At 42.7% G+C, this 16,053-nt stretch overlaps 1 protein-coding gene across 13 annotated transcripts in view; it reads left to right on the top strand.

The window, feature by feature from the left end:
• cdk5rap2 (CDK5 regulatory subunit associated protein 2) overlaps window positions 1–16,053 on the top strand; it is a 42,581-nt gene that overhangs the window by 11,454 nt on the left and 15,074 nt on the right. For 5 of the 13 annotated variants that reach the window (XM_032539715.1, XM_032539723.1, XM_032539721.1 and 2 more), the window contains exons 1-29: window positions 882–2,118; window positions 2,255–2,371; window positions 2,454–2,573; window positions 2,717–2,809; window positions 3,024–3,242; window positions 3,393–3,563; window positions 3,714–3,824; window positions 3,905–4,042; window positions 4,184–4,363; window positions 4,463–4,657; window positions 4,977–5,168; window positions 5,389–5,518; window positions 5,614–5,753; window positions 5,829–5,945; window positions 6,072–6,215; window positions 6,327–6,439; window positions 6,553–6,692; window positions 8,730–8,870; window positions 8,946–9,055; window positions 9,165–9,308; window positions 9,792–9,893; window positions 10,021–10,202; window positions 10,302–10,650; window positions 10,750–12,286; window positions 12,423–12,524; window positions 12,973–13,115; window positions 14,401–14,804; window positions 14,952–15,184; window positions 15,567–15,618. In XM_032539715.1, coding sequence (XP_032395606.1) covers window positions 1,066–2,118; window positions 2,255–2,371; window positions 2,454–2,573; window positions 2,717–2,809; window positions 3,024–3,242; window positions 3,393–3,563; window positions 3,714–3,824; window positions 3,905–4,042; window positions 4,184–4,363; window positions 4,463–4,657; window positions 4,977–5,168; window positions 5,389–5,518; window positions 5,614–5,753; window positions 5,829–5,945; window positions 6,072–6,215; window positions 6,327–6,439; window positions 6,553–6,692; window positions 8,730–8,870; window positions 8,946–9,055; window positions 9,165–9,308; window positions 9,792–9,893; window positions 10,021–10,202; window positions 10,302–10,650; window positions 10,750–12,286; window positions 12,423–12,524; window positions 12,973–13,115; window positions 14,401–14,804; window positions 14,952–15,184; window positions 15,567–15,618 — 6,872 coding nt within the window. In that variant the 5' untranslated portion in view covers window positions 882–1,065. Of the gene's footprint in view, window positions 1–880; window positions 2,119–2,254; window positions 2,372–2,453; window positions 2,574–2,716; window positions 2,810–3,023; window positions 3,243–3,392; window positions 3,564–3,713; window positions 3,825–3,904; window positions 4,043–4,183; window positions 4,364–4,462; window positions 4,658–4,976; window positions 5,169–5,388; window positions 5,519–5,613; window positions 5,754–5,828; window positions 5,946–6,071; window positions 6,216–6,326; window positions 6,440–6,552; window positions 6,693–8,729; window positions 8,871–8,945; window positions 9,056–9,164; window positions 9,309–9,791; window positions 9,894–10,020; window positions 10,203–10,301; window positions 10,651–10,749; window positions 12,287–12,422; window positions 12,525–12,972; window positions 13,116–14,400; window positions 14,805–14,951; window positions 15,185–15,566; window positions 15,619–16,053 lie in introns of those variants that run through there. The other 8 variants (XM_032539727.1, XM_032539726.1, XM_032539725.1 and 5 more) reach the window with 4 other exon arrangements.

Here is a 16,053-nt window from a genome sequence, read left to right as displayed (position 1 = left end):
GCAAAATCTATTGTCAATCTGGACGATTTTGCTAATAATGCCTATTATGCAAATTGATCAACATATGCAAATTAGCATCCAGCATTTTCTGTATGCTGGGGTCCCATACTTCACGTTTCTGCAAGAAAACTTTGGTCTACTTAACATTTCCGGGTTCACAATGGGGCTCTATCTGCTGGCTTCTAGACTATCACTTTAGAAAGCTTTAATAATGTCCACCCTATAGAGACGATGCAATTGTAACCATTGTTATTCTTCTTCAGTCTGTGTTGTGACAAGGATGGACACTCACCTTGATTTCTGTTTAGACCTTTTGTTGCTTGGTCAACAAACCAATTGGTCAGTCAGGACTCACAGGTCACAGCATTAAGACTGGATTACCATGCTGTCTGGTTCCTCTGAGAGTTATTTATGCCTCTCCTTGATTGGAAGGGGGATATGGTGTGACCTGTCACTGTTTGTTAGATCTGGGTAAACCAATGAACATGCTGCATGTATAGCAAAGGAGTCTGAAAGATTGAGTGTCTGGCATGACAGGACTTTGAGTGGCCTCTGCAGGATAGATATGCAATGGAATGCAATTTCCTGAAAACACCCCATCTAATCTTAAAGTTGATTTTTAGATGTACTGCCTGGCAGGATAGACAATTGGAGGAATTGGCTTCTTACATTTTCACCAGTCCCCTGGAGAGGCACCTGTATGGGGCTGATCTTCATACCTGGTCTGGTATCTGGGAGGAGTTTTCTTTTTAGAGATGGTTTGGCACCGGCCATAACACAGATAACTGCAGCAGTCCTAGAGGATTTGATTTGATTGAAATTGTGGGGGAGAGTGGAATAGAGGCGGGAGCAAGGATTATTAAAGGCTTAGGGCTTATACTGCTCTGCACTCCGTCATTCTCCTCTGTGCTTCTCTTGCGGATGCAGTAAGAGAAAATTATAGATGGCTATTCCATGGTTGGCAGGCTGATGACCATTAGGTCACTGGATCATTTGTGTGTCAATGAGCGGCTTTTTGGACTCATTCTAAGTGGGTGAATCTGGAATCTAAAGATCTAAAGTGCCATGAGGGACCCGTGTCGTATATGTGGTGTTCGTCTGGTGGGAAGCCAGTGTCGCTGGATCTTCAGCTCATCAGCACAGAGGAAGCTACAAGTCATCTTGTCCCATGTGCTGGGCTGGGAGGTGACTCGTGATGGTCGTGGAGAGTTCCTCTGTGGGAAATGTGTATTCCAGTTGGAGAAGGTGGTACAATGTGATGTTAACATCGGCCAGCTGCAGGATGAACACAACCGTCAGATCCAGAAGCTGCAGGCGGAGAAAGACATCCTGATCCAGTGCATCATCCACGTCTACAACAAAAACAACCCTAGCCAGTACAAGACTTGCGTGGAAAATACCAGCTGCAAGGCCCCAATCAGGTCCACTGGGGTGGGCAGTCCTGATGAAGAGGCTGTGGGTCAGCTGGCCTCTGAAGGACTGTTCAGGGAGAGTGGAAGTGGTCATGTGGAGAATCGCATGAGAAGGTGTGTGAGTCTGGATCGCATTGCCAGTAAAGGGGTATGTTCAGGGCGCTCAAGCCTCAGAAGCAGCAGACTGGGATCAGCAGCAGGGCTCAATGGCTCGATGAAGAGCATTAGTCTCCGTGGCACACGGCACAGTTCGCAGAGCATGTACCTTGACCTAGTCCAACGTAAGGGCATACTGCCTAGACCTGGATTCAAAGATCGCTCCACATCCCTGCAGTCCCTCAATAGAGATTTTTCCTTTGACACTACTCCGGACCCTGTACCCAAAACAAAACTCAGAGAGCCCAAGGTGTTTGTTGCTAGACATGGTGTCAGTGATGACCAAGGAAGAAAGGTTCAGGCTAAAGCGCTGCTCCGCAGTTCTTCAAGTCAGTCTTCTATGATCTCTGACCTGATCCAGCTCCTGCGCTGCATCCCCAAGCAACAAGTCTCTGCCCCGGCAGGGAGCCACATCCCTGTCCTGAAGAGGTTAAATACTGGCTCTCTCAACCCCCGAGCCAAGCGCAGACACAAAGAGGCAGAATGGAAATCTCTGCACAACCTTACAGAGGAATTTGATGATGAATACACCCCTGTCAGAGTGGTGGAGGTAGTTCCTTTCAGTAATCCCAGCTCGGCCAAACACCATAGCATCGACAATGAGTTTTGACAGACAAAAGCTTTGCTGCTTAACATTGCTGGTATTAAGACATTATTCTCGTTTTATGTCTTCTCTGGAATTGCAGAGTGGGGATAGGCAAGTGGAGCCCTGCAATAAGCAGCTGACAGAAGAGCTCACCCAGGCAAAGAGCACCAATGTCAACCTGACTAAAACACTGGAGGATACCCAGAAACAAAACAAGGTACTTGGAGATGACATTTTTGCGCTGTTAAATATTTTATATTTAGTTTCAGAGGTGTATGATCATTTCTTTGTGCAAACAGACCTTGTTAGGGAAGCTGGAGGAGAAGGAGAATGAACTCAACTCTGAGAAGAAAAATGCTCTAAAGCGAGACAAAACTATTCAGGGGCTTACCCAGGTCTTAAAAGAAAAAGAAAAAGAGGTAAGGTTCATACTATCACAAACCCATTTTATTTATTATAGGGGTTATAACAGTTGTCAAGGCTTCACCTGTCTGTGCTCTCACTATTATGTATTAAGCAATGCCCCAGCACCAACCTTTCTGCCTTTGTCTTGGTTACAAAGATTGCAGAGCTGTGTCATGAGATTGAGGACAGGGATGACGCTTTGGCCAAGGCTAGAGAGGCAGCACATAAAGCCCAACTGCAGAAATACCAGGCAAGTCATGCACTTTAGACCTGACTGTATACCATATTGTTAATGGCTCCTTGTTCTGTGTGTGTGTGCCTGTACATTCACACATGATATTACTTAGAGAGATCAGTATCTCATAGAATTTTAATAGAAGCGGGAAAGTGATTTTTATATTAAATCTCCATCTCATTGATTGCAGCCTCTGTAAAGATAAGAATTTCTTGCATATATCCCTCAGGGAGTAGAGGAGCACCAAAATCTATTAATGGCAAAGCAAACAGAGCTCGCCCAACTTCAGGGGGAACACCATGCCAAGGTGCTTGAAGCCCAAAAGCTACAGCGCGGCCTGGACAGGAAGGAGCAAGAGCTGGCTGACATGCAGCAGGCGAAGGACCAGCTAGAAGTGGAACTGGAGGACCTGCAACAGCAGAAGAAGAAGGGAGACAAGGCCCTAAATGTAAGACATTGGTTGTCTAGAAAATCTATTCAAATAAAACTATTGTAGAACAAAGCCATCAGGCCTTTTAAATCCAATTTTTGTTATCTGTTATTTGTCACCATTCCAATATCAGATTTTGTGTGACATTGTTATCACTTCCCTCTCCAGGATCTGAACAATCAGCTCAAAAAGCTAGGTGGTGAAATCAGGGACAGGGAGAGTGCTTTGGAGCTGCAGTACCAGGAACTGCTGGATCAAACCACAAGAAAAGTGCAGGCCCATGAGGTCACCATCCAGCGGCTTACATCCAATTTGGCTGATAAAGAGCAGCAGCTACAGGTGACACAACAACATTGAGCATATACAGACAGATCACACCAAAAGATCAAATCTCTTTGTGTGTGTTAATGTTTTTCACCATTGGAAAATCTAACAATGAATATATTCAGATAGTTGCAATTTTACATTGTTTTTCTCTGTGTTCATCAGGAGTACATAAACATGGTCAGAGACTTTGAGCAAAGCAAGAGTCCAGGAGGAAACGATAATGTGCTTTCCAAGCTGCGGCAAAGGCTGAAAGAAAAAGAGAAGGCTCTGGAGGTGTGTATTTCTTCTATGCAGTCTTCTCACCACAACAACTATAATTTGATTCTGACATTGCTCTGTTTGCTTTCTGACAGCAAGCGCTGGATGAGAAGTTTGCTGCCATTGAGGAAAAAGACAATGAGATACACCAGCTGCAGCTGTCTCTAAGGGAGAGGGAGAGAGACCTTGACAGGCTCAATAACTTGCTCTCTTACAACAAGGAAACCATAGATGTAAGCCATGACCATGTTTTAATTGGGAACATCAGAAACTGGTGCCAGATATTTGCCTTTTCCAGTAATCAATACATGTATAGTTTTTGGGAGGTTGGACTTCAATCTGACGCATCTGTCTGCTTATTCCTCTCCTTCCAGAGTTCTGACAGTCTGATCAAGGAGAAGGATGTGGAGCTGCAGCATCTTGCAAACACGCTAAAGAACCTGCAGAGAGCCAAGCAAGATGTAGAAGATAACTTAAACAGGTCACTGAGGGAGAAGGACTCAATCATCAGCCAGCTACAGCTCTCCCTGGAGGGCAAGACAAAGGATATGGATGTTAGTTCAAAAAATGTCACCACAGGCTCTCTAATGTATTTTCAGCCATGTGCATTGTGTTTTCCATTGTGACCCATTATGTTTACATATACTTTGAAGGTAATGTCCAAATCGATACTGAGCCAGTCGCAGACTCATGCACGTGACCTAGCTGAACAGATGGGCCAGAGGTTAAAGGTTACAGAGGCTTTGTTGGCTGAGGCAGTGAAGGCCAGGGAAAGGCTGGTTGCTGACAATGAGAGTGCTGTGGAAGGACTGTTGGCTACAATCAGCAGCAAGGACCAGCTAATCAAGGTCAACAATTAATTATAGAAACATTTTCAGGAATTACTTCAGGGACGCTTAGTCTTTGTTGCAACACATAGTGATAGACAATAACAGAGAACACATAAAAGTAATAAAGTAGTAACAAAATCACATCAAAGTTGTTTTAAATAAAGCCAGAATTAATGAAGTTTAACCACATTTTTTGAAAATGAATCTCAAACTATTTACACTTTTAGAAAAGGGAATTTGCACATAATACATACTGTACATACAATGTGCATTGTATTTACATTAATCCATCTACAAAAATACAGGGCAAACCTCACTAATTCTCTTGTCTCTTCAGGAGTCTGCAGAGCACTACAACCGCATGCTGTCTGAGCGCACTCAAGAGATTAAGGAACTGAGGAAGCAACTGTCTGACAGGCAGCAGCAGCTTGCCACTGCTGAGACGCAAGGCTCTACAATGGCCCAGGAGGGTTATTTAGAGACTGCAGAGCTCAGAGCCCTGCTTGCTGAAAAAGACGGCCTCATCAACGTAAGTTCCTCTGGGATACAACACAGTCAGTCAGCTGTAAAATGTGCTTGACTTAGAAGCATAACAAGAAGAGGAAATGAAAGTCCCATGGGGATTAGCACAAGTAATACTCCTCACCTCCCTTCTGATTTCAAATGACATGGTGGCCTATCTTGACAAAGTTCAGGTATCAGTTGTACATCCTTAAGTGTTCTAACTTGATATATTCGTAAATGTGCAGAAGCTTCTGCAGCGTGGTCAGGAGAGGGACCCGTTTCTGGCAGAGATGAGGCAGAAAGAGGAGGCCGATCAAATGTTTGAGCTCAGACAAACTATCCAAATCATGCAGGAGAAGATGGATGAGAAGGAAGGTGAGGCCTTTAGAGCTTTTAACACTCTCACTGGATATTGGTAGGATACAATACATGTCGGTCTTACATCGATTCTTTTTTTGTCTGCACTTAAGCTAACCTGTCCAGGAGGAACAGTGAGGATCATGTGGAGAACATTCTGCTCTCAAAGAAGACAGTCGTCGTCCTAAAGAAGGAGCTAGCACAGAAAACCGAGGCACTGAATAAAGCACTGAAGAGGGAGAATGAGTTAAAGGTCAGTCTGTTTTAAGCATTTTACTCCGTCCATAATTGTGACACTTGTTAACATGTGTCTTTGTTATATATCCAGATTACTATGGCAGAGCTACAGTCATTGCTATCTGAGCTGGAGGGCCGCAATGAAGGTCAGGCTGCTAATATTGAGTCCCTGACTGCAACCCTGAAAACCAAGGATGAGATTATCAATGTAAGTGTTCACCCAGTCAAACTCAATGAAACACACAACAGCTTTGGATTAGAAGCTTTTCTTCTGAATTCATTTAAACACAGCAGTCTCTTCTCTGGTAGTTCTCATTTTTGTGTCTGTAAGCAGGTTCTCCACCAGCGCCTTGGTCAGAGAGGGGACAGTCGGGCTGATCATACCCAGGATCAAATCATTGGCTCTGGCATGGAGAGACCACTCCCAGGGCTCCCTCAGAGAGAGAAAACCATGATTGGTGGAGATAGCCAGGAAGAAGTAAACTAAACCTGTTAACTTTTCTGCTGAATGAAATACCAGAAAATATTAATTTCCGAATAATGCTCTGACATTAAGACCATTGCCCTTTCATTTTCTGTCTCCCTTAAGGCTTTGCCCAAGCTTATAGCGTTACAACAGGAGCATGAGGCTCTGAACAAAGCACTGAGAGCAGAACAGCAGCTCTACTCCAGCCTGGTCAGGACTGTAAAGGAGCAAGACAGGTAGGGATAATGGTCACTGTAAGAAGAAGAATCATTGCAATAAGTGAAAATAAAAAGATTGTTCTCAGCAGCTTAATTTATTTGATGAATAAAGTTTACTCTGTGTTTTGCAGCGCCCAGCGTCTCCATGCTCTGCAGCTGGAGCTGACAGCAGTGCAGCTCCTTAGGCAGCAGCTAGAGGAGAACATCAAAACTAATGAGGAACTAAGGGATGACTTGGAGAGAGAGATTCACAGAGCCAAACTCAGAGAAGGTGCAGTGCAAACACACTGGGTGGTAAATGACAAGGGGAACTGAATGGGGGGGAAAAGGCAAGAAACAAAGACAAAAAAACATGACAGGAAAATTAAATCATAATTTAAGTTGTTAGAGGACTTAGGGAAGTATAGTTCAGGGAGACATGTATCCATAGGTTCTAGGGCAAACACACATAAAAACACACCTGTCCTCTCTGTCCACTGAGTTAGTGTTTACTCTAATTATATCTCCTGCTGACATGCTCTCCTCCCATTTACTTTATCTGTTGCTTTATTCAGCATGCTCACCTGGTCCTTTCACTCCTCATCTTTGTGTACTTTATGTTCACTGTTCTTTACATCATCACCTCCTCATCTGCATGTTTTGTCCATAATAGAGGTGCTACCTTTTTTTCTCTGCCACTCTTTACATGTAATGGCTCCACGCTGTCTTTCAGTTTGTCTTTCATTTATAAAAGAAAATTAATAAAGTCTGCTGTTGGCCGGTCTTCCTGTCTTTCTCTTTTAACATGCTGTCTGCTTGTTTTCACTGTCCTATCACAACGTTGGTTGTCTGTTGATTGCACCTTTCTAATACCCCTTTGTTTATTAATCCAGCCCATCCAACCATCTGTCACATAATTGCATAAGCATGTCATTATATAACAACTTTAAGAAAGGTTTTAAAGGTTATTAATACTGCTATAGAAGCAAAGCTAATCCTACTGTAGAGTATCTCTTTGAAATAGATCCTAATTAAAGAAAATCCTTCATTTATTACGAGATCACCTAGTCTATGTAATTTAGCACAGTTGGTGACATCAGCGTTCAACCTTGAGACTGATTTAAACTGTCACTGTGCGCCCAGGTAGTCGTCTTAGTCAAATTACTTACATGTATATGTGTGCACGCATATGAGCGTGTCAAGTGCACAGACTCCTGTCCCCCGTCCCGTCTGTATAAATAGGTCAGCTGTAAGTAACATGCCCATGGCTCACATTCACACTGAATGCAAGATAGATGTAGCTACAGTTATTACCACTGACTACATTTTCACATTTCTTCCTTTGGTTATATATTCATAATAATATACAGTTCATACAATGTGTGCATGCTACATGTGGACAAAAATACAGACCTAGTATTTACATTCATAAATATATATATTTATTATGTATATGTATATATATATTTTTGTATGTGTATATTTCTGTAGCTGCAGATCCCAAACTTCAAACTGCAGCTTCTTGTTAATCATTCTCTCTCTCCTCTCCTCTCCTCCTCTCTGCTCTCATACATCATCTCTCTCTCTCCCTCTCCTCCTCAGTCCCCCTCCTCCCCCCCCCCCTCGCCCCACACCCCATCCCCTCCTCTCTCTCTCCCCTCTCCCATCCTTCTCCATCTCTCCATCTCTCTTCTCTATATATATAGATATATATATATATATATAGATTATATCTATATATATTATATATATAGCTATATTCTATATATATATAGATATCTAATATATATATATATATATAGATATCTATATATATATCTATATCTATATATATATAGATATCTATATATATATATATATATCTATATCTATATATATATATATATATAATGTTTTTACTTTCTGTAAAATGCTTTATGTGAATTGTGTTTGTTTGAAATTGCATTACATTAGGTCACTATTCAAATGATCAAAAGTTAGATTTTGCAAATATACATTCCATGAACTATGAATTTCAAGTTTGTCTCTAAATTTCTCCAGAGCTACACATCCTATGTAAAAATCTGTGGCTCTTGTCTGCATAAATGACGTCAAGTTTTTTTATATATATATATATATATAGTGAAAACAATTGCAGAATACAGTATCTTATAGGCCTCTTTCACATATGGTCACACAAAGTCTTAACTACTAACAGTGCAGCATGAGAATCATTGAGAATCAATGTCAAGTTAAAAACATTCTGTCTGTTAAAGACTTACCTACGCAGAAATGTACTTTGTTGTCACACTAGAGGCATGGCTGTTTAACCTTCTTTGTATCTGTTCAGGTATGGACCTGATTGATCCTAAAGAACTGGAGAGCATGAGACATCAGCTTGAAGATGCACAGCGCTGGAATGCTTCTCTGCAGGCTCGTTTAGGAGCCATACAGAACCGTGGAGGAGGGGTTGGTGGTACCAATGATGGTGGTAAGTAGTAGAAAATACAATTTTATTCTGTTATTTCAGAGTTTTTTTTTTACATGTGACTAATGTTTTTTTCAGGTGACACTTTGAGTTTCATTGGCGATCAGACTTCCTACATGAGTATCTGTGTGGGAGATGTACAAGATGACAGCTTGTCTCTACTCTCTGCACAGGAGCTTCGGCAGAAGGTGAAACTAAATAAAATGTTAGAACTAAAGCATTGTCTTTCTAATGAATACAACAGTAGATGTTAGCCGGTTGGAAAGACGCGTCACCAAAAGTCTGTCTGGTCCTTAGGTGTTGGAGCTGCAGGATTGTGTCAGCAGCCTGCAGACTTTAAACAACGAGCTGCAGAACCGGCTGTCATTATTGGAGAAGTCAGACCATCATGCTTACAACAACAAAGACCAAGACGTGGCCAGCAGTAGCCCCTTAAAACAGGTTAGAGGCAAAATGGAGCAAATGGAGGAAGCCCTTGAAGTTGAGGTGTCAGTTTCCTAAAACTTAACAATAAAGGGCAACTTTCTGTTATTTATTAGCAAATGTGTGCACAACATGTCCACATTTAGCAAATACTTGATGAATCATATCTGCGTTATTGTCTAACATCCACCTGTATTAGCTCCTTTCTAACCTTTGAACCTACATCTTAACCTTTGCCCTGTCTAGCCTATTACTAATGTCTCTACTCTTTCCTGCCTGTAGTAGAAAATCCTCTTTTTCTCCTTCACCTTTCTTAATCAGTCCCTGTTTTCTTCTTTTATCTCTGTGTCCCATGAAATGCTCTCTCTTCGCCATGCCACATTAGACACGTCATACCATTCTGCTGTTGCTGTGCAGTGTTTTTATGGATTATGTTTCCTCATTAAGTTTTCTTTTACCAAGCCATGTGTGTCACACTCGCCTCCCATCCCATTACTCTAGCAGCTTGAGAAGACGCAGGAGATGCAGCCTGTGGCTCACAGTAGCAGGACGCATCATTCCAGTCAGGATAAAGAGAGTCAGACAGACGTCAAACTAGGACAGGTATAAATTAGATGATAATTTATTAAATTGAACAAGCTTTTGACATTCAATGTAATTGCTCTGGGGAACTCCCTTTTTTGTGTAACTTTTAACAAATCGTGTAACTTTAACCAATATTTCTTTTTAGATGGTTACTGGAAAGCTGTTGGGTGATATGAGTATGGACAGTGGCCTTGGCCAGAGTAGAGAGCATGCTCGGTCTGGAACTTTGGACGCTGTAGAGAAAGATTCTAGGCAGAGGAACACCGATGTAATGACACTTAAAACCCTGCTGAGTCATTGTGGGACTTCATCAGTCTCGCACCTTAGGTGGGTCTTTTCTTCATCAGTGTCCAGATCCTACTGCTTATTTTCACTGTAAGAGTTAGTTGCTTGAACAGTAAACTTATCAAATGTCCCTTGTTGCAGAGAGGAGCTGCTCCGACTAAGATCAGAAAATGTAAAGCTGCGGGGTCTCTTGAAAGAACAAAAATCTACAGAGTTTAAAGAGAAAGAGAGCACAGACACCTCAGGGAACAGCAGTGATGGACAGGCTGAATTGAGAAGGAGTGTGGACACGGAGGCAGAGTCAAAAGGTCACTCTAAGGTCCTTAATCCGTCGAAGGAACAGGGAGAGAAGAACTCTAATGAGGTGTCCGATGTGGATACCCCTGTCACCACTGAGCTAATTGTCAATACCACAGAGGGGATGGAGAGTCCACATACTAAAGGCCAGTTACACAGCAAGAGTGTAAAGCAGCATGTCACAAGGCATGGGGTAAGTTTTGTATTGAATGAAAAGAAACACTGCATTGCTTTCTGTATGAAGTCTAATTGTCACTGTTTTTAATACCTTTTCCATTTGTTTCAATTGTAGGCTGGTGTAAAATCTCGCCTCCCGGTCCCTGTGAGGCTGACAGTGGAGGCAAGTGGTAGCAGGCAATTTGTGAGCTCTGACAATCTCAAAACTGATGCACTTCAGCACCTTCATTTAGATGGTGTAAATGTGTCTGACCAGCAACTGCATGCAGACTCCAACCCTCTCATGTCACCCCAGCACAGCACTTCCCCTTCTTCCACGCTCAGATATTCACATTGTACCGGCAGTCCAGTAGGGTCGGATAAGGGCTCTAAAGCCGGAACAACATTGGATCACACAGAGGCCGACTCTGCTCTTTTCACTCAGCTGGAGCTTCTCCACCAGGAGTGTCAAGAGAAAGAGATCCTCCTCAAGAAGCTAAGTGAGCAGCTAGCTGATTGGGATGAGCTCCACGCTCAGCTCCAGGAAAAGGATCGGCTCAATTGCCAGTATGTGGAGGCCTTACAGGCTGCAGAATCCACCATCGCTTACCTGACAGCCTGCAGTCTAGACAGCCAAGGAGGATTTGGGTCGCATACCAGTCCGTGTACAGGTTCTGGTGCTGTCGGTTCAGATTCTGCCCTGTACAGCAGATGCATGGAGCTGCAAAAAGCCCTACAGGAGAAGGAGGAGCTCAACAACCAGCTTTTAGAGCTTCTGAACATGGCAGAAAAAACAATCACCTCCACTGCTGGCCAAGAAAAGATTCCAGAAATCAGTGATTTATGTTTAAAGATAGAGATGGCCTTGCAGCAGGTGAACACATCTTTAAATAGCCAGAGCCCAAGAAGTGTTTTTGGAGGCACAGAGGACTCTGTGCAAGAGTTGAAGCAACACACAGACTCTTTGCAGGAGGCACTGTGGCAGCAGAATGGGCATAATGCAGATGCTGCTGTTCAACATGGCTACAACAGCGACCAGAATGGGAAATGTTCAAGGCAGATAGCAACACAATCACTAAAGGAAAAGGAGTCAAAGGAACATCAGTGGGGTTCGGGAAGTTCGGATAATATTAGTTTCAATCCAGAGATGACTAAAGTTTTAATGAACTGCCTTAGTGCAGCAGAGTCTGCCGTTGCCTCTCTGGCAGCACACTGTACAAATACCAGCACCTTGGTTTCTGGTAGATCATTACAGACCAGTCCTGACCTGCAGATGAACTTAGACAAACTTCAGAGAGCCCTGCAAGAGAAGAAAGAACTAGGTGAACCCACTGAGTTAACCACAAAATCTAGCAGCAGTCGGTCCACTGCTTCACCTGGAACAAAGGGACAGCTTCACCAAGAACTCCATAACAACCTCTGCCACCTCTACAAGGTCTTCAGTGATCACTATCAGAGAATCTCTGAACTGCAGGCTTCCCTACAAGAAGAGAGGGGCCGTAGAGAGGAGAATGAGGTCCACAGGACTGTTCCGGATGCCAAGGGATTACCACCGAGTGTTCAGTTCCAACTGGAGACTCTCCATAAGGCACTGAGGGAGAAGAAGAAATCATGTAAAAGCCTGGAAGAGAAACTGGCCACTGCTCTTACTTCCCCTGAAACTGCACAGAGAGGTAAGAAAACATCAACAGCAGATTTGTCAAAATGTTTAACTCAAACCCATCATGAACACCATGAAGGAGAGAGACAAGATTATGTACATGTTAAATGATTTCTTCCTAATCCTACACATATTGCCTCCAATGCCAGCTCTGGAGCAGGATGACAAAGGCGTGCAGGTGGATTTGCAGGACCTGGGTTACGAAACCAGTGGCAAGAGTGAGAACGATAGGGAAGAGAGCAGTAGCACAGGTAGACGGCTTTTAGACAGACATTGCATGTCTGTCTGCTGAGTGGACACTAATCTCAAATGTCGATAGATTCTCTCTATATGTTTGCATGAGGAGTGAACAGACGCGACTGTAACACATTGTCTCTTACTTTGAGATTTTTTTTTGGTTTGGGTCTCATAACCACACACTCTACTGGTTTTAACCTGGTATTTCTCTGCACTATTCCCAAATATAAATCGGCTGTCAATATTTTGCATTGACAAATTCTTGCATGTTTCCACTCTGAAGTTTGAGAATGTCTTTCAAGCACTCATTAACCTTTCACTTTTATTTCTTGCCTTATTTCAAAGCCAAGATTTATCTCAAATGATTTATTTCCTATTGTAGCACAATCACCATTTGTTTTCCACAACTTTGTTGTGTTCTTCTGTTCCCTTGTTGATTGTTTTTTTTGTGTCCATTGTCAGATCTCGAGGTTGGTGTGAACCCTAGTTGCAGCGCCTCTAGCCTGCCTTCCCAACACGAGCAGGCCACCTTTTCCTCCACTGAAAACCTGGACTCAACCTTCAGCACGCCATACCCTAGTTCCCCAGCTCTCAGCTCTGCCAAGGTATTAGACTTACTTTTTGCTAATCTCCTCGTCCTGAGCGATTGTCCAATCATAGCTTAGCAACTGTAACTAGACACAGCAAGGTCGGTACCGCCACTTTTTGCACCATCTAAACCAGTCAAAGCCGGGGAGTCTTCTCCAAATATATCCACAATTACGTCCCTATAAATTGATGTTTTAGGGGAAGTACCCCTACCAGTTGGATGGTTTGTTTTTGACGACTGGTCTTTCTTTACTCTTTACTTTGCTCAGGAGGTCTTTCCAGTTTTTTTGTACATTGCTCCTTGTACGAAGGCTGCCTGAGTCAGAGCAATCGTTGATCGCCCCCGTTATCTGTCTCCATGTTGTTTTTTTCTTTTTGTTTGTTATGGACTATACATGATTAATTCTGCATTGAAACGGCTACAACTTTAAACACGTTACAAAACAGAGGAAAATTGTTTACAACGTATCCTAGCAACGCATGTTGCTAAGCAATAGCCATAGTTTCTTGGTCATTCACAGAAATGTGCATTGTTAAGACCAGGCTTAGTTAAGCCTTGGCTAGGCCTGCATGATTATGTGCTATAGGTGCCCAAAAAATCTGTTTGGTACTGCCAATTTGTTTTGTTATGGTTCATGTGTGCAATAAACATTAAACTTCATGAGAAAAAAATCGTGGCAAAGAATTGTGAAATCCATTCTAAGATAAAATAAATAAATATTTTTCCCCAAATCCTGCAAGCCTAGACTAATTCTAAAGACTGGTCTTAACACTGGTCTTAGGACCAACTTAGCACCGAGGACCAGGCCTAGTAAAGACCAGTTGGTGCAAAAAGTAGTCTGAGCTTACATTTTTCCTAATGATAGCTCTACACTGCAATAATGTTATAAGAACAATCCTGTTTCTCTAAGTCTTCTAATCATCAGCAGGATATGGACTTTTTCCAAAGACATGCACAGTTAGCCCCAGTCTTTTAGCGTGTCATTATGCTTATGGATATCAAGTGCATATTTAAGACTCCTTTTACATGGTTCTTGTTTTAAAACTATTTGGGTAGAAACCCTAAAAGGTCAGCCGGGGAGCTATTTGAACCAACGCTCTGCTACAGCAGATCAAATCTGCTGGCTACAGTATTTCAACTGGCAAACTGTAAGTCGCTGGCTAGAAATGAGAAGCTTTCGTTTACTTCTGTAAAATCAAGGACCCATGGCTTCAAAATTACTAAGAATTGTAAAAATTGTGCAACCCAAATTTTAGTAGAAACTGATATTTTTGAATTACTCTTTTTCTTTCTGTTTTCAGGTCAGTCTGAAAAGCCTGCAGGTCTATGATGAGTACGGTGTTTCTAAAGACCCTCTGCTACTTCAGGGACAAGTCAGAGACCTTAAGGTCCAGCTGGAAAACCAGACCAAACTCATCTCCCAAATGCAAAGTCTTTTGCATAGGAACTCTCTCTCCAGTGACCTAGTTGCCAACACCTCTGATCCCTCAACAGTCAAGAGTGAAGACGGGACACAGCGAGAGGACCTAAGGCAAGATAGGAGCTACAGAAGTGGGCAGCTTGGGGAGAAAAAGGAGGGTGAAAACCTGGCGATGAAGGTTAAAACCAGCCATTTGACTACGGAACTGGAAAGAGAGAGGACACTGAACACAAGCATGAGTGAACAGCTGCAGCAGACCCGCAGCCGTTCTACATCACCTGCAAGGTCAACAAACTTTCTCAGTGCATTACCAACATTATACTATTTTTTTGTTTTTACAATGGGTGAAAGCTGCACAGTCATTTTGAAAATTAGATCTTTTTTTTTCTCTTTTTCTCACCCCCACTTGCCCTCATTCTGTCATCTCCACAGACTGGACTCCCTGGTGCAGTCGCAAGCCAGGGAGCTGTCACAACTAAGGCAGCAGATCAAGGAGAGCCGTAGGCTTGGAACCCTGCATCGTCAGCAGCTGGATGATCTGAACAAGGCCTTTAAGGAACTGCTACAGGCCGGGAAAGTCGACTACTACATGGGGGAGGCGGTCAAAGAGCAGCTGGACAAAAGCCTGAGCATTCTGGACAGGCTGGAGGGACGGCTAGACAAAGGTAGTTTGTAATTACATCTGTTGTGTTTTAAGAATAGTGCTTATCAGAACCATGCTGCACAAACACAGTTTAGATATATGATTTATGATACACTACTGTGCCAAAACATATAATTTTCTAGCCAACGCACATGCTAATGAAGTATGGCTCTCTAACTTAATACACAATTTAAATATTTAATAAAGTTAAAGGCGGGTACTATATCTTTATAAAGTATATTTGAGTCCTATAAAAACAGCATTCACATATTGTGCCAAAATGTGTCAGTGCTTTACAAAAAACCATAAGCCACCAGCAGAAGGAGATGAACACAAAAGAGCAGTTGTTTGTAACTGATTTCTACAGACAGGCCTTTGACAGCCTCTTTTCTTCTGTCTGTTAGGAGAGCCTTGTCTGGATAATGAGGACATGGTGGCCCTGGAACTGTCTCGTAGGTACGTCCCACTGCACTGCACCTTGCTCATTGTGAATGTCTTTATTTTGTGACTTATATTTAATTGGTTGAGTGTTTATTTGTGGTAAAAACAAGTATCTGTTACATTTAGAATTCTCCAATCCATCTTAATGTTACAGGGATACTTACTTACTTGTTGTGATACTTTAATGGTATTGAATGGCTCTTCACTAGCTGTGCTGTTTTAGTGTTTGTCTCATGACCCTTTAAAGACAACCCCCTCCACCACCTCCAGCCAGCCAATTGCCTTATGACCCCGGGCGGTGGGTGTGTTGTTGGTTTTGAATAGCGTCCTGCTGTTGACCTAATTTTGCGGTGACAGCCAAAACATTAAGGTTACACTGCCCCCAAACTGGGTCACCGGGGTCTCTGAAAAAATAGAGGGAAAACACTGCACACACACACACACACACAC

Source organism: Etheostoma spectabile, chromosome 16, assembly GCF_008692095.1.
Source record: "Etheostoma spectabile isolate EspeVRDwgs_2016 chromosome 16, UIUC_Espe_1.0, whole genome shotgun sequence".
NCBI classification, from domain to species: Eukaryota; Metazoa; Chordata; class Actinopteri; order Perciformes; family Percidae; genus Etheostoma; species Etheostoma spectabile.
The sequence above is the reverse complement of the archived record's forward strand: the minus strand, read 5'-3'. Positions and strand labels throughout refer to the sequence as shown.